At 46.7% G+C, this 17,165-nt stretch overlaps 1 protein-coding gene across 7 annotated transcripts in view; it reads left to right on the top strand.

The window, feature by feature from the left end:
* Positions 1–14,210, top strand: part of Fgf1 (fibroblast growth factor 1) — a 97,483-nt gene extending 83,273 nt beyond the window's left edge. For 6 of the 7 annotated variants that reach the window (XM_057788776.1, XM_057788771.1, XM_057788772.1 and 3 more), the window contains 2 exons: positions 8,505–8,608; positions 12,819–14,210. In XM_057788776.1, coding sequence (XP_057644759.1) covers positions 8,505–8,608; positions 12,819–13,013 — 299 coding nt within the window. In that variant the 3' untranslated portion in view covers positions 13,014–14,210. The remainder of the gene's footprint in view (positions 1–8,504; positions 8,609–12,818) is intronic. The other variant, XM_057788777.1, reaches the window with a different exon arrangement.
* Positions 14,211–17,165: the final 2,955 nt, after the last annotated feature.

A 17,165-nucleotide genomic window follows, 5' to 3' on the forward strand; every position in this document is an offset into this window, starting at 1 on the left:
CAACCTGCTTCTGCCTTTTGAGTACCGGGGTTAAATAAAGGCCTGTACCATCACAGCCCAGCTTAGAAGTTCTATTCTTTAATCATTTTTCTGAGCATGACAGCCACCGCCGTACCCCAAAGTCTCCTGAAGAAAGAGGGCCCTTAAAAGTCAGTGAGATACTTAGGTAAATCATAAACCCCACAAGACAGAACTTGCCTCAGACCTCACAAGACAAAAGTTGATTCCTTTCATAGTGTCTCTTTGTCCTCAATGATTGACAAGCTGTCACAAAGTGGGGAAATTATTTCGATTTGTCTGTCTTACCCTTCCTCGGGAGAAACAGTTTACCCGCAGTACCAGCCTCTGGGCGACACTGTGCACTGGCGATCCCAAAATAGACTGAAGTAAAATGTCTCTACCAGATTCCTGTAGAGACAGGGGGTCAGGGCTTGTGCCTTCACCAAAGGTTGGGTCACAGCTCTGGGCAATGGTCCATACATGATGCAAACACTAGTTACAATGTCATAGTATCCATGATAGAGACAGACAGACAGTGAGGGCTACTGATTCTGGAGCCCCTGGGGATGCAGTTTGTGAAAAGAAAGCTTTTGATAGCTGGATGCCAGCCCTGAGAGACTGAGAGAGTCTAGGGAGAGCCACGGAGCAGGGGAGGTGGCCCGTTCCGCGGAGTACGTGAAAGGTGTCACAGATCTGCGCCCCTCTCCTCGTGGCTATACTTCTGCATTCACTCACGTGCTCGTAGACTGGACTTCTCTCCTGCGGGCCCCTGAGGACAAGGACTTTGTGTCTTGGTGGCTGACGACACTGTGACTTTATTGCCCGGCACTTGGCTCAGTGCCCAGTAAGCATTAATTTGATGAGCAACTGACTTGTATTGTTGGCAGATAAATTTAAACCCAACACTATCTCAAGAAATACCTGTCAAGCACTGGCACATGCCAGGCCCTGCACAGATGATCATTTCCACCTGCAATCCTCTGTGGTCACTAGTCACCATCGCGCTGACCAGGCCCCTCACAGGGACAGCTTGTGGAGCCTAGTCACTCTGTTCTAACAGCATCCTCTGAGGATCCCACCACCACCCTGATGCTAACACCCTGACAGACAGCATTTCCACGCGTAAACTAAATACATTGGCATGTTCAGCCTATCACGTGACTCAGACAGGCAAAAGGAGGTTATGTCCCCTGACTGTGTTTACTGAATCTGTGACATTTTGTGGTAGTTACTTTTCCTCTATGTGCCTAATTTTCCTTGTTTTAAAAATAAGAATCCCAACAGTTCTCTACCTCTTAGGAAAGTCGGGCTGTGAAAGGTGATGTTTCTACAAATGTGCCAGGCCCCTGAATGTTCAAACAGTGCCATTCTCCAAGGTCACTATCGTCCCTCTCCATACGCTCGCTGTGCCTCCCAATCTAACCTAGCTGATAGCTGGCCATTAAATGTTAAGCTTGTTCACAGAACTGCTGGTGACTCCATCCCAGCTTCCCCGAGACTGTCTAGCTGGAGCTCCTGAGACCTGGCATAGAGTCACAGCTTCCCAGGCCCTAGCCCAGCACGCCCTTCCCATCTAACTTCCCCGGGACAGAGACACTGGAGCAAAGGCAAAGAGTCCTATGCCTGTCTGCTCTCCCTGCAGGAGTTTCCTCTCTGGAGAAGGCATGTCGGGGCTTATGCTTCCATAAAGTCAGCAGCTGGAACGGCAGCTAGAGAGGAATGGCACACTCCCTCCTAAGCATCCCTAATTTTCAGCCTCCTTGTGGAGCCTACAGCCCCTAGCCTCCCCAGCACGTAGGAAGGAGGCTGGGGGGGGGGGGCGGGAGGATCCTCGGCACCACTCACCACACAGATGGAAATGTTCTTCAGCAGAGTGTGTGCCAATCAAATATTTATAAATCTAGCCACATCCTAAAGGCACCAGGGGAGCTTGCTGGTCCAAAGGATCTTACTGCACTGCCCTGGATCCAGGCAGACCACACTGCAGTGCACTGTTTGGGGGCAGTCCAGACTTCCGCTGTCTGGTCTGATGGGACTCCACATTTAATGGTAAAGGCTTTCTATCCCCCACCAGCTTGGACTGCAAGTCAGGATAGCTTCCCAAACAACCGCGTTGGGGAGGTCTGGGCCCTGCTGCCATAGCCAGAGAGAGGGGCAGGGCTACAGAGAGGAATGTCCTCCCAACAGGATGCTCCTGCCTGCCATATGTGCTATATCAGTCTCTTAGGTCCCCAAGTCTAACTCAAGACCCTTCGCTTGATTAAGGAGATTTTTCTAGAGAAACTACAATATACATACGAACACACACACACTGTGTGTGTGTCAGTCTATCTCTGAACTAAATAAAACGTTTTCTGGCCTTCTTTCCCCCAGATGTTAAAAGATAAGACACCTTTATGAATGTTTGCAGAAGTTTTTTCCATATGTATGCATGTACACGGACACGTGAATACACACACACACACACACACATTTAAAACCACTGGAAATTTCCCCCTCTAGTCCGTTTTTCCCCTCTTCTGTCTTTAATGTTTTGCAAAGACTGGTTTGTGGTTACACTTTAATTATAAACCCACCGACATAAAACAACCTGGCTAAGTTCTGAATGAGGCTGACCTCACTTTGAGTAAACACAACCAAGGACGGGAAGTCTCCAACCCAGAATAAACTGGGCACGTAATCTCTGTGGCCTCTCTCTGGGCAGCAGGCATAAAGGGCAGGCCATGCCACACACAAGCAAGGCCCTCCCCTTTGGCTTCCCAGTCCAAGATACCAACTGTCATCTTTGCTACAAAAAAATCCTGAGTGCAGGACAGGGGTGGACATGGGGTGTAGGCCCCAGAGATCATTGCTCTTGACACTAGCCATCTCGGATTCTTTTCCTTCCTTTCTGCTCTAGAAAGTAAGGAATCGAAGCGCCTCTCCGTGAACAAGCTACTGTTGTGACCTCATGGAAGGTTCTGGTCACAGAAAAGAAAGCAGATGCCAGCTAACTCCTTAGGTACAAGGCACAAGGCACAAGTACCCAGGTATAGGCTGGTGGAGCCCCTGAAAAGTGCTGGGTTCCTCATCAGGAAGGGACATACGCATACAGAGACCACAGCGTGATGAACAGTGAGCACGGAACATGGGAACGTGAGACACTAAGGTGATTTTGTACATTTCAGCCTGATATTTATGATTTATATCCTCAAACCAGCACCCTCCAGCATCCAGGCTTAGCCCAAATGAGGTCCTGGGTTCAATGCCTGGCACCAAAACCAAAACCAGAAACAAAACAAAACACATGAAAATACAACCCTGAATTCTAGCAGGACATTTATGGTAACAGATCCACCAACTAGGTAGAGATGGCGTCTCATGCTTTCTGGTCCAGTACTTGGGAGCCTGAGGCAGGAGAATCACTGCAAATACCAGATCAGCCTGGACTACAGAGTGATAGATTGTCATTTAGGAAAAAAAAAAATCTTACCACATAAGCCTTTCCCAAGAAGCTTCAAGGCAATTTTTATAAGGCTCTGAATTTCCTATCGACCACTAGAGTATCTTTAGAAAATTGTTTCCTGTTCTGCTAAATCAAAATTTGCTGTCTCCATTTCAGACCTGGGCTAAAGGGAGTCTTCAACTAGCTACCGACTTTGTTTTTCATTAACAAACAATTTGGAATGCCCAGGGCTGCTGCTCTTCCTGTTCATAGACATCAGGGTCTCCCTCCCAGTGAGGGCGTCATTCTCCGCTCAGGGTGCTCACCTGGTAGAGGGTGCTGGATATGGAGAAGTCGGGGCTTTGGGGACCTTCCATCCCACCCTGCACCCCTATCTCTAGTAGTTCTGGGTCTGAAGGATGCTCCCCTCTTATGGATCCTTGTGTTCAAGCCTGAGCTGAGTCACGGATCCACCTCAGAGGTCACCAGGAGCAAGAATCAAGTCTTGGAGCCAGCAAGACGGCTTGGCGGGTGAAGCACCTGCTTGCAAGTCTAAAACCTGAGACTTTGTTTTTCAGAGAGGCCATGTAAAGGTTTTGGAAGGAGAGAATTGAGTCCAAAAAGCTGTCCTCTGATCTCCACACATGCATCATAGCACACATACAATCTTCCACAGACACTTCCTATACACACAATAAGGAAGGAAGAAGGGAGAGAAGAAGGAAGTAAGGAGGGAGGAAAGAATGAAGGAAAGAAGGGAAGAAGGGAAGGGATGAGGGTTTTGGGGAGCTCTGAGGGTCTGCCCATTGACAAGGAAGAGAACTTTAAAACATTCCCAGCCCTGGGAGGCAGGAGGAATTGTGGGAGATGGTGACTCCGATTAAAGTGATAGCTCACAAGTGTGTAGTAAAACACAAAAGCACACACTATAGAGGGAAGACAAGCAAACACCATCAACCCAGGACCCAGAGATGGTTGCGGAACTGATTTTATAGAAACAGAGAGAGCGTGAGAATGGATCAGACCATCTTTCTGTGGGTCCCTGGTCCTCTACCACCTTCTCAGGCTCCCCAGGACAGCTCCTGGACACCCCTGACCGGTATCCAGGAAGTTTTACACTTTACACAAATCTGTTCATGTGCTATACACACAAGCTCATGCTTCTTACAAAGTTTCCAGTAAGGATTTACTTACTGCCCTGCAGTCCCTTTGTGGCTGGATGCCATCTCCTGCTTTTCTCTACAAGAACAGAGGTGAGGAGATGGCAGAGAGAGGAACAGAGCCACAGGGACGGGAGTGATATTTAATTGTACTTTTACTCTTGTATCTACTTTTGCCTTCAAACAAGGGGCCTTTGTTAGTGAGCTGCTGAGTCATAGGTTTGTGTGTCTGTCACCCTAGTCCTGTGTAAGCCCTGGATGCACGAACCCCCTCTGGCAATGAGCACAGATTTCAGCACTCCTGGGTGGGTGGGGGGTGGGGACATTGAATTGCTTTCAACCGTTTTCCCTGCCTTGTTGCTACAGGATGGAAGCTGTGTGCTGTATAGCCAGCTCCTGCCTCTTTCTGAGGTCACACTTCCTCTTCCCTTGAGTGTTCCCCACAGCCAGCAGCTAAGAGGGTGTAGGTCTGCAAAACTAGAATGGAGTCCTGTTACACACACACACACACACACACACACACACACACCACACACACACACACACCGTCAAGAGGGTTGGGCAGCCAGTCGGGGACACGAGCGGTGTAGGCTGGGCATTGTGCCTTCCTTCCAGCCGTGCTCACAGAAATACATGTGTAGGAAACACAGCCAGAAAGGAACCCAGCGAAAATGAGCTACGAAACTTGGACATCCTAGAGAAATAATATTTAGAGAGGAAACTCCTGAGCCGACTCTCACCGGCACACCAACCAGCCCTGGCGGAGGTCTGAGGTCACGTTCTAGGCAGGCCCCAGCTCTTGTTTACCTCTGTGAGATCTTTCCAAGGCCTGGATGGGATTCCACAGAAGGAAGAACTTGCCCTCACCCAGCCCTGCAGCAAGAGCTAAGGTGTTAAATGCTTTAAAAACAAACAAACAAACAAACCTTCTGTGGGGAGTTTGGTGGAGCAAGCCTGTAATTCTAGTAGTTGGGCAACAGAGGCAAGAAGATTGAGAGTTTGAGGTCATCCTTGGCTACATAGCAAGTTTGAGGCCAGCCTGGGCTACGTGGAGCCCTATCTCAAAAAAAAAAAAAAAAAAAAAAAAAAAACTAATTTAGCGTGGGATCCTGGGCTTGAACTCAGGTTGGTAGTCTACAAGGCAGAGGCTTTAACCACTGAACCATCTCATGGCCCTTACAACTTTTCTTCATGGGGTTGTACGAACATCTCTATTATTTTTGATTTTCAAGAAAGACTCTCCCAGGCTCTTAACCATGATCCTTCCATATCTACCCCAGTCCCTGTTCAGGCCTTGGGCTCCACTAATTTCCTCACTGTATTTACGTATTTGCTTATTCTGGGCTTTTGGCTCAACTGCAATCACAGACTTCCCTACGTCACAGCATGCACCACGGCTGCGCTCTTTCACCTGGACACACCATGCCATTCTGTCCCCAGAGCATCATGATCATACGTAGCCACCTGCTTCACAGACAGTTAGATCTGGAGAGAACTGGATAGACATGGAACCTAACACCCACCATTGTGCCCAAGACGGATTAAGTAGCCTGGCCAGGGTCACCCCACTAGTTGGAGGCACAGTCCAACCTCAAGTCTCATATCTCTTATCTTGGTCCCGTTAATTCCAGAGAATGTGTTGGGAACACAACTCAAAGACCACAGCTTGTTGAGGGTGGCTTGGCAGAACCATTTCTGCCAACATTAGCCTAATGACTTTTGTGCACACACACACACACACACACACACGAACTGAAAGTTACACAGGTATAGCAGAGTGAGCAAGTGACTGCTCTGAGAGGCTGGAGAGAGCAGCTCCTAGATGTTCTTAGGCCTACTGTCTCATGACCAGACTTTCAGAGATGACCAGAGTTAGGGAGCCCAGTAGGAATGGAAGTTGGTAGCTCCCAACTCCCTTCCTGTAATTTCAACTATCTCTGCTCACCACAGGAAGTTGGGGGAAGTCTTGAGTCTCTACAGCAGACTTCCGAGGGTGGAGAGGTACATCTTCTAGAGGTGATGTAACTCTGTGTCACTCCTGCGTGAGCTGTAGGATGAGGAAAGCAGACGGGAAGAGGGAAACAGCAGCACATCTGTCAGGATGTGGTCAACGGTCAGAGTACAGATAGCTACAAAATGGAGCACAAGTCAACTAGCAAAAAGAACATGCAAGAGGGTAGAGAGATGGTTCAGCATTTAACACCACTGGCTGCTCTCCCACAGGACCTGGGTTCAATTCCCAGCACCCACAGAACAGCTCACAACTGTCTGTAAATTCAGTCCCAGAGGCTCTGAATCTATCTTCTGGCCTCCATGAGAACTGCACACAAGTGGTGCACACACACACACACGTGCAGTGTAAACACTCATACACTTAAATTTTCACACACACCCCAAAAGCAACCTCTTTCATCTCTGACAGCTGTTAAGAAAAAGCAGGGGTGGAGAACTGTGTGACAAGAACATTAACGCTGTCGCAGAGGGGAGCTATGTGTTTGGCAGTCATGCACATGCTCTCTCAAGAAAAGCACACATGCGCCATCCCTAGGAGTGGCCTTCGGTGTGCTTCCATCTCCCAGGATGAAGCTTATGTGCAGAAGGGAGGACCAGGAGCTCAGCCACTGAAGCTGTGTATCCATCGCTATACTGAAGGAGGTGAGGGAGGGGTCTACGTGGACCCATAGAGAAATCCGTCAAGTCCATTGCCCTCCAACCCAGCCCTGTTTATGGGGCTACCATCCTGGTCCTGATTTCATTATGAGTGGAAGTGCAGTAAAACTCCACATACCTCTTAATTATATTTTCCTGTAATAATCCTGACCCCTGCCTAGGCCATGGCCACTGCTAATCTACTTTCTAGACGTACTTACTTTTGGCCCTCTCACTCCAAGTCAGAATGACAGTTGTGACCGTCTAGAGACTAAAATTGTCCAAAGGAGTCCAACATTAATTCTCTCTCCCAAGGATAACCATTAACGCACTTCCCTTCAGAGGTCAACAAGCAAAATAACAATTATCCATTGGGTATTAGCCTCTGAGATACGTCCATCACTACCCAAAGCTCCTTGGGAGGGCCAACCAGAACACATGGTTATAGGTGTCTTAAGCAACTTGGGATCCTTGCCTTCAGTCGTAAGGTGTCTTAGCATGGGTCCCAGGCCCTTTAGGGTGCTCTCTGCATCGGAGGATGTTTTGCACATGCTTGGCTGCTGCCCACTAAAGCCAGTGTCCTTCTCCATCCCCTCCAGCTGTAATGACACAGACAATCCCCAGGCATACCTTATGGAAGAAAATGACCCCCAGTTGAAAACATTGCTTTTTGTCCCATCCCTGCATTTATGGGCAAATGGGTAACTCCTCACCCTCCCTGAGCACTTCCTCTCTGCCAGAGCCCCATCTGGAATGCCTTGGGAGTGGAGGGGTTTACTAAATTTCACTGTGGGTGAGTCCTGACTCCCTTGAACTCTCTCCTCTCTAGGAAAAGAATGGTTTCTGGGTTTAAAATATTAATGATCCGCCAACATGTCACTCTCTGCCTTGAAAGTGCGTCCCTATCCAGTAGGGTGACAGCTAAAACTGTTGTCACCGCCTGTTCTACAGTACTCCAAGAACTAGACTAGCCGAGCGGAACCAGGGAAACCAGGATCACCTCTCCCTGTAATTATTTCCCCTCAGGTGACGGGGGAGAGGACAGAGGAGCTGGGCAGGTGTGCACGGGGCATATGGACTGTCTCTCTTATATTCTCAGGAATGTCACTCCTCATGAGCAGAAAGGAAAGGGAACTACTGTTTTGATTCACCAAAGGGCTCGTCCTCCGCTACAAAACGCATGAGCAGAATTTTCCATGGCCGGCTGTTCTGGCTGCGGGGCGACTGGCAAAAGTGTTTGTTGACTTTTGCTCGTGTTATTTTCATTCCAGTTCAGCTGCAGCTGAGTGCGGAAAGCGCGGGCGAAGTGTATATAAAGGGTACGGAGACTGGCCAGTACTTGGCCATGGACACGGACGGGCTTTTATACGGCTCAGTAAGTATGAGGCTGACGCCTCCAGACTCAGCCAAGGCTTGAGGTTTCCAGAAGTCTTGTTACGTGGGAGATGCAAACGAAAGACCCTCAATTAGTCTTTGTTTGTTATTTTTTCCAGTACGATTCCCACCCTCCACCTTGCTCTATTTTAGGCATGAACATAAAAGAGTTTCTTGTGGTATTCTCTCAAAATACTCCAATTATCGCACAGAGAAGAAATGATGGTTGGTGGTTTGCTAACTTGTTGGGCACTCCTTCCAGAATGCCTAATCCTACTTTATTCATTCGGTCCAAAAGTGTCCCTGAGTTGAGTGAGAGCTATGTGTGTCTCTTAATGTCCTGCCTGTTTGGTGGGGGGTACACATGTGTGCACATAAGCACCCGAGGGCTTCAACAGGGTCCCTCTCTAGCCTGGAACTTGCCATGTAGACTAAGCTGGCTTGCTAGAAAATGCCAGGGAGAAAGAAAAGAAAGAAAGAAAGAAAGAAAGAAAGAAAGAAAGAAAGAAAGAAAGAAAGAAAGAAGAAAAAAAAAAAGGCCAGGGTCTGCCTGTCTTCCAATACCTAGTGCTGGGACATGCATGCACCAAGCCTGACTTTTTTTTTTAATGTCGGTACTGGAAACTGATGTCAGGTTTACTGGGTATTGTTACTTCTCCCATCTCTTAATGCTTTTTTAAAAAATCAAAATTGCAGTAGTTTAGCACTTAAAACATTAAATTGTATAAAAATTTGAAGATAGTCTCTTCTGTTTCAGGGTCACCTACAATGTTAAATCAACTTGCAATGCTTTGGATTCAGTGATCCTTTCTCTGTATCCGAGCACTTATCAGAATCTTGCCTGTAATTTGTGGCCCAAATCCTTCCCTTTTGGGAAGATGCGGCATACAAAAAAGGCTGTCTGGAAAGCAGGTTTAGTGTGGGCTGACTTTCAGTGGTATCAAACTGCCAAAGCAGTACAGGCGTAGAAGCCTGCTAGGTGTGAACACAGCGCAGCTACCCCACTGCCCACTAGAGGGCAGAAGATGGAACGCTGTCATGGGAAAAGACAGTTCAGGTGATTGGAGCTGGGTGTGACTGCTACCCAAGAAATGGACTTTAAGGCAATTCTTCTAATCACCCATCAAATCCAAATCAGTCAACCATTCCATCTTAGACTCTCAGATGAAGCTCATACATTTCCTATTCTAACTAGCTGTTTGTCAACTGTGAGCCCCATCTATTGCAACAGACAGTACCTACACAGGCTCAAGATGGTCCAAGGGGACAGCATGGGGAACTTGCTCACTAGCTTCTGGCACCTGGAGGGGGGTCCTGTACTGATGATACCTCTAAGACAAACGATCAGCTTGTGAGTTCCACCTACTCACTATGTCTTAGAGATTGTGCTGAGGTTTTAGACTTTTTCTATCTGAAATTAATTTTGACACTTATTCTAATATTTTACACTTAAATATAAATGTTGAGGGAGAACTGCCTGAAGTCAGTGTTCTCAAGGCTCTAGAAAAAAAATCCCTGTCCCACATCCACCATAGCCATCAATGAATTCACCCAAATAAGACCTTAGCATGTCCTACCTACGAATCTTTGCATATACCACATTGACAAAGAAAGAGTCTAACAGAGCTGAAAACTCTCTCATACTCAGAGCAAATTTTAGGTATTCATCCATTCCAATTCCTATTTGTGGTCTGTGTAGACCAGATTTTTTGTTTCAAAAAATTAAGTTTGAAACATTGTATAATGAAGTATTAATATAGTTATCTACAGTGGTGGTAAGTGGGTGGGTTTATAAAACACTAATGGCTTCTTGTATTTTCCAGATTTTCTACAATGTGTGTATGTCACTGAAGTAACTGGGGCAGGGGAAGCATGCTAAATATAAAAATAGAAACAGCCACAACAATAGGCATGAATCAGGGGCTGAGGACCATGTACCCAGCATTGTGCCAAATGTATAGTAAGTGCACACAAAGCCTGGCTGCGTGGTGCAGTAGCTCTGAGATGGCTGGCCACCTCAGCCATGACTCAGCCACTCTGCACATCGGCTGCACCAGTGTGACAAAGAACAGCAGATAGGGTCTGGGACCAACCCCACCTTCATCACCCGACACCCACTGAGGGCCATGATCCTACTCCAGGGTCATGACGACCCACACAGTCTAAAACCACCTCCTTCCTTCTGTTTCAACAATGTGCCCTAGTACTAGTGTCTGGACCAAGTTCCTCCAGAGGCAGAGTCATTCAATTAAATACTATATTTATAGCCTGTTTTGTTCCAGAAGGGTCCACAATGTCTCACCCAGGTGTCACTTCCCCAGACTATAAATGAATAAGAAGCCGGACACTTCCTGTTGCATAGTTCCTTGCTAATAAAAGCTCTGGGGCTGGGATGTCGCTCAGCGGTAAACTCTGCTTAGCAGAAATCTGGCTCCCACCCAAGCAGGAAGAGAAAAGAATTCCGCTTACCCACTCGCGAGGTAATGAGCAGCCAGCATCCGCAAAGCCGAGTCTAAAGGGAAATACAAGACCAGAGAGGCTAGCAAGATTCACCTCTCCATTTGGTAGGTCTCATACCCTAATAAAACAAACATGTCCACATATAAAGAACAATGAATGATCTGATAAAACACCAAAACCATAGAAAGGGAATCAGAACTCAGCTGTGCTTGAAGAGAGTCCATAAGGATCGTGTGACTTGGAAAAGGCACAGTCCGATACGGCAGGTCATCAAAAGGACAGTGTATAGCGTAAGAATTTCCACATGGCTGCCTTAAATTCAAATTGAGTATGAGCATTCCAAAATCTGCTCCTATAGATGATTGAAACACTGACTTCTTTCCCTCTTACTAGAATAATTGAAGGCAAAATATCAGCTGATAGACTTTTCCCAAATAACCATATTATTAACATGCTTGGTCTATTTCAATAAGCCAAAGCCATACTGGATTCTACTGTGAGGAAGGGACTTTATCCCCTCCAATATCATCTTGCCATAGGCATCGTCCATTGTACTGCCATGATAGCCAATACTTCAAAATCCACCCTCAAAACAGGACTTTAAATTCATTCAACTGCTTCCTAATGGCAAAGTCCTAGAAGGGAAATTGCTGCACCAAAGATAATAACGCATGCTTTAGGGCAGGAGGGGCTTGCCTAGCGTGTGGGAGAACTTAAGTTCAGTTCCCAGAACTGGAAAAAAGAAGAGAAAGGGAAACATGGAGAGAGAATGTTTCAGATTTTGATACCTATCTTCAAGTCATACTCAGAAAGATATCCTAACTAATAAATATTTTAACTTCGCTTTTCCTTGGTAGGGATATTGAATATACTTTCATCAGTTTCTTGCTCAATATTAAAACAGCAGATAAGGTGGTGGTGCATGTCTTTAATCCCAGCACTCAAGAGGCAGAGGCAGAGGCAGAGAGATTTCTGTGAATTTGAGGCCAGCCTGGTCTACAAAGCAAATTCCAGAACAGACAGGACTGTAAAACAGAGAAATCCTGTCTCAAAGAAATCAAAAAGGAGACTATGACCTTAATAGTCTCTATATCTGTAGAGGCTTATACATTCTACATGTGCACGAGGAGATAGGGGAGGGTTTTGTGAAGTGTGAACAGTTGTCTAGAGTTGGGAACATGGCTCTGTGGTAGAACATTTGCCTAGAATATACAAGTCCTGCATTTACTCTCCGGCAATATATCAAACTGTTGTTCCCTCCACCCGGCTAGCTTACACCCGAAATAATCACACAGAAACTGTATTCATTTAAACACTGCCTGGCCATTAGCTCTAGCCTCCTATTGGCTAACTCTCACATCTTGATTTAACCCATTTCTATTAAAATTAAGAAGTATAGTTCTTTTCAGAAACAACAGAAATAAGTAAGATTATTTTTTTCTTTCTCTAAGTGTCCTGTCATGGTGGCACATGCCCATGGAAGGCAGGTAGATGAGAATCAGGAGCTCAAGGCCTGTCTGAGAGCAACAGAAACACACTGAAGCTCCTCTGTGTGTTTGGATGTGCAAAGGACATTTCACATAAGTATTTTTGTTCATAACAACACTGAGGCAAAAATTCCAGCCTTAAAATCATCAGTGTGGGGAGGATCTGAGATCCTCACACAGCTGGTGAACAAGAGAGGAAGGGAACCCTGTTTCAAACCACTCACTAATTGTTCTGTCCTTCTTCCCTTGGTTTTTATCCTTTAGCAGACACCAGATGAGGAATGCCTGTTCCTAGAAAGGCTGGAAGAAAACCATTATAACACTTACACATCCAAGAAGCACGCAGAGAAGAACTGGTTTGTGGGCCTCAAGAAGAACGGGAGCTGCAAGCGCGGTCCTCGGACTCACTATGGCCAGAAAGCAATCTTGTTTCTCCCCCTGCCAGTATCTTCTGACTAGGGGGATCTGCCTGGGTGCTCCCTATCTTGGTTGACCCTAAAATGTTCCCTTGACCATTGGCTGCGCTAACCCCCAGCCCACAGAGCCTGAATTCGTAAGCAGTGCTTCTAAATTGCCAGCTCACTTTTCTGCTGAGCCCTTCCCCTGCCAGCACAGTTTGGAACAGAAGGACCAAGTTGCTTCTATGGGGCCAACTGGCTGGTCAGTCTAGGTCTTGGTTGCCTCCGGGCACCTGCCGCAAGCTGCACCTCAGGACGCAAAGATGGGGCCATGTGAAGCCTCCAGAGGGATCTGAGAAGTTGGTCCTTAGCAGTTCCATGCTCTTTTCCCCTACTGAGAAAGCCCTGGTTTGACTACCCCAGGCACCTAACAGGTCTACCCTTCCCCCACCAGCACCCTACAAATATTAGCAAAGAAACCGATAGTGAAACTGGAGGAATTCTATGATGGAGACAGAAATCCTCCTCCCACACCCCCTCCCCCTTGCACAGATGGCACTTAAAACCAAAAGGGAGTGGCATTTCCGCGGACAGCCTAGAAGCATGGGATCTCAGCATAGCATATAAGAAGGCTCATCCCAGCAGTTGGTGTTACCAAGGAAACCTCTACAGTCAGGGGATGAACCCCGGAAATGGTTTCTTGATAACAGCAAGCACAATGATCTAGGGTTAAGAGAGTAGGTGTAGGAGCGGTGAGGAGAGAAGGGTGTCTCAGCTGTGGATGCTAGCCTCTAAAACGGGGAGATTCTAAACACAAGGAGAGAAAGAGAAAGCAAAGCCATGGCATGGTGTACTTCGTCACCAAGAAACTTTGAGGTCCCAGGATGATACTCCCAAAATCGTACATGCATACAGATCACCTGAGGATTTGGTTTGGATATGAAAGCTGATTTGACAGGGCTGGTGAGGGAGCGCTGTGTTCGGAAAGGGCTCCCAGGTCCTGTAGATGTTGTTGGCTTCCCCATCACACTTTCAAGAGCAGAAGCTGCTATTCAGACGAAGGTTCCTCGAACCTCACCCTCCTCTGCCTCCACCTGGGTCTCCCTGAACATTCAGGCAGTGTCCATGGTAGTTAAGCATGGTTTTAAGGCACTTTGGCCCAGGGCCTATAAAATGCCCACTTAGAAGACATAAAGAAAGCATACCTCAAAAAAAAAAAATGTTAAACCTCACCAATAGTCTTTCCCAAGAGACCATTTCTGCTACCGTTGTTTCTCCAAGCTGGCCTCCTCTTAAAGTAAACTTGGCCCAAGTGGCCATCAAATCAGAAACACTATTCATCTCTGACATATGACACAGATGCCGTGGGAAAGCCTTTCATACGCCATTTCAACATACTGTGAGACTGTATATTTTCGTCACATTTTATGTAGCTTGAAGGAATTAAACGGATTCGCATTCAGCCAGAGACTAATAATAACTGTGTAGGAGGCGTAAGCTACTTAATTATCTAACACACTACGTTTATGCCTGAGGCTTTTCTTCCTTGTCTTCTACTGTGTTTAAAGACGGGTATCTAGGGGCTGGAGAGGCAGCTTAGCGGTTAAGAGCGTATGGCTCCCATAAAGAATAGTTCAGTTCCCAGCACGCACATCCCATGCTCACACCTGGTTCTAACTCCAACTCCAGGGACCTGATGTCCTCTTCTGACCTCCAGGGCTACTGCATGCACAATACAAACCCACACCCAGACATGCACACAATTTTTTTTTAATCTAAAGCAACAATATGGTGGCTGTGGATTAAAACCAATGAGAGTTTTCACTTGTTTGACAAGGATCTACAGGAATTATCCCCCCCACCAAAAAAATTCTTATAACAACACGGTCATATTTAAGATGGGAGAGAGAGATGATGAAGCTCTGAGAGTTCAAAGTGCTGATGGAGGAGCTGAACTGAGTTATCTGACAACATGGTAAATAATAATGTTCTGTCGAATGTGGTGGTGCACACCTTTAATCCCAGAATTTAGGAGGCAGAGGCAGGTGGATCTCTGTAAGACTCAGTTCAGCCTGGTCTACACAGTGAGTCCCAGGACAGCCAGGGGTAGGTATATAGAGAGTTCCTGCCTTTAAAAAAGATTCATAATAATTTTAACAATGTTTTACTTTTTTATAATAAGATGATTCATGACCTTTTTTTTAGTCTATAACTTGGCTAATACAATTCTGTTTTGTTTTAGTAAATCTCAGGCACGCGGGGAATGATAAAACATGGGTTACTATGCCTTTGTATGATGATTTGAAGATGTGGCCAGGAAAAGTGTACAGAGAAGCAATCTACGATACTTAGACTAGTCAGTAGTTTTTCTTATAGGAACCAAACCCAAGGATAACATTGGCCAAGACAAACTGAAAACCACTGCACACTGATGAAATGGGGTCTGTGACTTCAGAGGCTCAAAGCATTGCTGTGCACTGTGGCCTTAACAACCAACCAAGCCACCATTTGTGTGCTTGCTCAATAGGTACTGCAGGCCCCGTGTGTGTCAGGCATTGGATGGTGGCCCCTGGGGACCATGCCAGTCTGGTATCCTCTCCCTGGGTATCTACTCATGAGGAGAGATGCTGTGGATTAATTTCTCGAGTCAAGTAAAAACCCGAGCTGCATAGATTCCTACTGAATCAAAGTCAATAGTATGCCCTAGAAATCCTGCACGGTAGATAACCCCCAATAAAGTGATAGGGGACAAGCTTGGCAAAGTAAACTCAGGACTTTCAGTGTTAGCCCTGCGTCTGCCTCACGGGGGTGGACTAGTTTCCAGTCAGGAAAAGAGCTGTCGGTTCTTGCAGAAAGGGAGCAGTAAGCGGGTCCCTGTGCTGTTTGGAACATTGAACGTGGGAACGTTCGGTTGTGCAACTCTCTTCCATAACTAAGTCTCAAAGCCATCTGCTTGTCACGTGCCTCTCACATGCACTCAGTTCCAAGCTGATGGTGACAAGGCATCCAATGCTCCCTACAAAACATGAGGAGCATATGGGCGTTTGACAGTAGCATCCTAGAAATGGAGCTGGCCGTTTCCCCCAGTGGCCGCCAGTGTGTCCAGACAAAAGACTAACTGGTCTATCAGCTGCCATGGAGGATGAGGCCCCTGCTTTGCATTGAAGGCAGAGGTGCCCAAGTCCCCAGCTCTGCCCAGAATACTGCCTAAAGTCACCACGGTCCCTGGCTGCAGAGCAGGCTCTGATGAAGACGCCTGACGTTGTTTACCCCGCCCCTCCCCCCTGTATCACACTCTGCACCCTATAGATACTAATAAATGTTGTGTTAATGGGTAACACGTCTCGGGTTTCTGAGCGTACCTCTGTGGAAGGACACTGGGCATCTTGGAGGTGACATCGGGCATTCCAGAGAGTCAACTGCGTCTTTTTCTACAGTCATCTTACTATTAAGTAGGAGACACTGAAGGCGAATGAGAAAAGTTAAAGTAGAAACAGTTCCACCTTGTTTGGAAGCAAGGCAATAGGAGGGATTTACTATATCTCTGGAAGAGGAATCATCTAGAAACTTACAAGCACATTTAACGACTCAAGGACTTTTTCTTCCTTGTACACAGTACGCGAGATCATACAGCTATTGTCAAGTTGACAGGCTTCTACTTAAGCTATTATGAACTGGAAAAAATTAAGGATTTACTCAAAATTTTCTGTCAGTGTCAAAGGGCTTTGTCTTAGGATGTGATGTGAGAATTAAGAACAGGCACTCTGTTGCCTAGCATATGGCAGAATCAACATTCTCGCTCAATAGCTGTCTCTTTTAAATTTTCTCTCTCTCTCTTTCTCTCTCTCTCTCTGCGTGTGTGTGTGTGTGTGTGTGTGTGTGTGTGTGTGTGTGTATCTCTCTCTCTTACTCAGTCATGCACATGGACCACCTAGAAAAATAACCAGTCAGGACTGGAGTAAAGCTGAGGAGAGAGAGAGAGAGAGAGAGAGAGAGAGAGAGAGAGAGAGAGAGAGAGAGAGAGCTTCCCCGGCAAGCCCGAGGCCCTGGGTTCAATCTCCAGCCCCGCAAAAAGCAGAAGCTAAACAGATGGGCAGACTGCACTCACGCTACAGTGACAATCAACCCTCCTTCTCCTTCTAATGTTGCATGAAGTTCTGGGAGGTGACTCAGGAGCTAAGGTGCTGCTGGGCAGGCCTGGAGACCCCAGTTT

The sequence above is a fragment of the Chionomys nivalis genome, chromosome 14 (genome assembly GCF_950005125.1).
Source record: "Chionomys nivalis chromosome 14, mChiNiv1.1, whole genome shotgun sequence".
Classification (NCBI taxonomy): domain Eukaryota; kingdom Metazoa; phylum Chordata; class Mammalia; order Rodentia; family Cricetidae; genus Chionomys; species Chionomys nivalis.